The sequence below is a fragment of the Dermacentor silvarum genome, chromosome 7 (assembly GCF_013339745.2).
Source record: "Dermacentor silvarum isolate Dsil-2018 chromosome 7, BIME_Dsil_1.4, whole genome shotgun sequence".
NCBI classification, from domain to species: domain Eukaryota; kingdom Metazoa; phylum Arthropoda; class Arachnida; order Ixodida; family Ixodidae; genus Dermacentor; species Dermacentor silvarum.
This window is the reverse complement of record NC_051160.1, coordinates 155,947,311-155,950,871: the sequence shown is the minus strand read 5'-3', so window position 1 is coordinate 155,950,871 and position 3,561 is coordinate 155,947,311. Positions and strand designations below refer to the sequence as shown.

At 55.5% G+C, this 3,561-nt stretch overlaps 1 protein-coding gene across 1 annotated transcript; it reads right to left on the bottom strand.

The window, feature by feature from the left end:
- Positions 1–643: 643 nt before the first annotated feature.
- LOC119459287 (uncharacterized) lies at positions 644–2,287 on the bottom strand. The gene has a single exon (XM_037721098.1). The coding sequence runs from the start codon at positions 2,285–2,287 to the stop codon at positions 644–646; it is 1,644 nt and encodes a 547-aa protein (XP_037577026.1).
- Between the last annotated feature and the right edge of the window lie 1,274 nt (positions 2,288–3,561).

Below are 3,561 nucleotides of genomic sequence, written 5' to 3'. Positions count from 1 at the left end.
CCGATAACACCTGTAAAGGAGTCATGCGAGTCGTGGAGAGAGAGAGAGAAACAACATTTATTTACGCATCCGGCGTGCAGGAAGTCACCGGCCACGCAGGGCGCGGGTGTTCCCTATCTGAGGACTAAGGCTAATAGAGTCCTATAGTCCCAGGGCCTAGATCCTGAGGACGTTGTGCTCCGGCTAGGCATTGGATACTCGGGCTCCTCCGCTCCCGTCGTCCGGGGCGTCGGCTCCCTTTCTCTTCTGCTTTGCCAGAGCCTCCTCAAGCCGCTGGATGGCCCTTCGTTGTGTCGTTGAGTCTTCGGAGCGTATCCAAGCTCCCACCTCTTTGGGATACGTGGCGTCCTGGCACTGCCCGTTCCCGTTGTGCACAGCACTGTTACACCCGCCCCACATGATGTGGCGGAGGGTGGCTAGTTCACGTTCGCACACGCTACACTTTGCGTCCACAAACATGTCGGGGCATACGTGCCGGGCCAATGCTGGCGTTAGCACGCATTCTGTTTGCAATTGTCGGAGCTGCACTGCTTCCGCACGTGACAGTTCATGATGCGGGGGCGGAAAGGCTCTCCTGGCCTCTCTGTATGCCGCCAGGATCCCTCCGTAGTCGGTGAGGGGGTCGAGGTCTTCTTCACGTTCTTCACCGCTGGTTTCGGGGGGGTCGGGCTGCCGCGGTCCGGCACGTGATGAGATCACGGGCCACAGCGTCCGCCTCCTCGTTGCGGTTCTCGATATCGGGAGCCAGTTGTCGTCCTATGTGGGCTGGGAACCATTTGAGAGCGATGGTTGGCCCTGCAGCGGCACCGCAAGCAGCCCGCGAAGCCACGATGGACCTCACTAGCCGCTCCGTGCCCCGCCAGACCACGCCTCGGGCAAAATTCTTGATTGCCTGCTTCGAGTCGCTTAGCACCGTGCGCGTGCCCGGCCAACCTGTGGCCAGGGCTATCGCCACCTCCTCTGCCTGGCCGGCTGTTCGGGCGCGCACGGTGCATGCCGTTAGTAGTTTACCGGTAGTAGCGCTGACCACCACCGCTGCGAAGGCGTTGCGTCTTCCCGGATACCTTGCGGCGTCCACGTAGACTGCGTCCTCGTCTCTCTGATGTTGCCGGGCCAGCGCCGCTGCTCTCGCCGCTCGCCTGCCCGCATCCCTTCTTGGGTTCGTGTTCTTTGGCAGCGGGTAGACGATGATCTTCCTCGCTGCCTCGTCGCTCAGGGGGACTTGTTCTTCTGGCTCCCCGTCCGGTCCTGCTCCCGGGCGTTCTCCTGGAGGTAGTAATCCCACCCGATCGAGTAATCTGCCCGCGGCTGTGCTGCTCAGGCGGCTCAGCTGCGAAGCTCTCTGGGCCTCGCTGATCTCCGAGAGCGTGTTGTGTGCTCCCAGAGACAGCAAGGCTGTTCTCTCTGTGCCTGGTAGGAGCCCGAGAGCCCCCGCGTAGGCCTTCCGGATGGCGGCGTGGATCTTGGCTCGTTCCGCGCCGGTCCAGCGGTGGAAGGCCCCCGCATATGCCGCGTGGCTTATAACGAAAGCCTGCAGCAGACGCAGGAGCCCCCTCTCGTTCATGCCCCGGTAGCGGGACGATACTCGCTTGACCAGGCGCGCCGCGATGCAAATCTTGGTTGTGATGTTCTTGATCGCCGTGGCGTTGGTCTGGGTGCCGTCCACGAACATCCCCAGGACTCGGAGCCCCGGGACGTGCGGGATCGGCACACCGTCACTGGTGCGCACGATGATGTTCTCGGCTGCCTCTTGGCTTGCCTTCTCTCTGTGCCTCCCAGGTGGAGGCAGGATGAGTAGCTGTGATTTTTGCGGCGAACACCGCAAGCCCGTGCCCGAGAGCGCAGACTCCACGGCGTCCACCGCCGCCTGCAGGCCCGCTTCGATGTCTCCGTCATTTCCACCCGTGGCCCAGATGGTTACGTCGTCGGCGTAGAGGCACTGTCGGATCCCCGGGCCCAGCGCCTCCAGGCGTTTGGCCACCTCGATCATGACGATGTTAAACAGGAACGGGGAGATGACCGAGCCCTGTGGGGTCCCGACACTGCCCAGCTCTCGTTCTTCGAGCTTCGTTCCTCCCACCTCCAGCCTGGCCGTGCGGCGAGAGAGGAAGGCTCCGATGTAGATGTATGATCTTGCGCCCAGCCCCAGGCGGGACACCTGAGCCAGGACCGCCGAGTGCCTGACGTTGTCGAAGGCGCTCTGCAGGTCCAGGCCCAAGATCGCTCGGTTGTCGTTCTTCGGAGTCCCGCCCGGTGGGTCGAGGACTTCTCGTTGGATCAGGAGCATGGCGTCTTGCAAATTTCCTAACTTCATCATCCCCCCTGGTCTTCTGCCGTCCTCGACTGCGCTTCCCTTCTCTTGGTATCCATTCTGTAACCCTAATGGTCCACCGGTTATCCATCCTAGGCCTTACCTGGCCTCTCAGCTCCATTTCTTCGGGTTAATGCCAACTAGAATATCGGCTATCCCCGTTTGTTCTCTCATCCACACCGCTCTCTTCCTGTCTCTTAACGTTACTCCTAAGATTTTTCGTTACATCGCTCTTTGTGAGGTCCTTAACTTGTTCTCGAGCTTCTTTGTTAACCTCCAAGTTTCTGTCCCATATGTTAGCACCGGTAGAATGCAATGATTGTACACTTTTCTTTTCAACGACATTGGTAAGCTCCCAGTCAGTATTTGGCAATGCCTGCCGTATGCACTCCAACCCATTTTTTTTCTTCTGCAAATTTATTTCTCATGATCAGGGTCCCCTGTGAGTAACTGACCTAGATAAAAGTACTCCTTTACAGACTATAGAGGCTGACTGGCGATCCTGAATTCTTGTTCCTCGGCCAGGCTATTGAACATTATCTTTGTCTTCTGCATATTCATCTTCAACCCAATTCTTACACTTTCTCGATTAAGGTCCTCAATCATTTGTTGCAATTCGTCTCCATTGTTCCTGAATAAGACAATGTCATCTGCAAACCGAAGGTTGCTTAGATATTTGCCGTTGATCCTCACTCCTAAGCCTTCCCAGTCTAAGAGCTTGAACACTTCTTCTAAGCCTGCAGTGAATAACATTGGAGAGATTTTGTCTCCATGCCTGACCCCTTTCTTGATAGGTATATTTCTACTTTTCTTGTGGAGAACCAAGGTAGCTGTGGAATCCTTGTAGATGTTTGCTAAGATATTCACGTATGCCTCCTGTACTCCTTGATTACGCAATGCCCCTACTGAATCAAATGCCTTTTCATAATCTATGAAATCCATATAGAGAGGTTGATTGTACTCCGCAGATTTCTCGATTACCTGATTGATGACATGGATATGATCCATTGTAGAATATCCTTTTCTGAAGCCAGCCTGTTCTCTTGGTTGGCTGAAGTCAGGTGTTGCCCTGATTCTATTGGAAATTATCTTGGTGAATATTTTATACAATACTGAAAGCAAGCTAATGGGTCTCGTAATTCTTCAATTCTTGAATGTCTCCCTTCTTATGGATAAGTATAATGTTGACGTTCTACCAGCTCTCTGGTACACTCGAAGTTGTGAGGCATTGCGTATAAATAGCCGCAAGC

What these genes read in the sequence shown, in the direction of transcription:
- LOC119459287 (XM_037721098.1), bottom strand. Translation starts at nt 2,287, where the DNA reads ATGCTCCTGATCCAACGAGAAGTCCTCGACCCACCGGGCGGGACTCCG.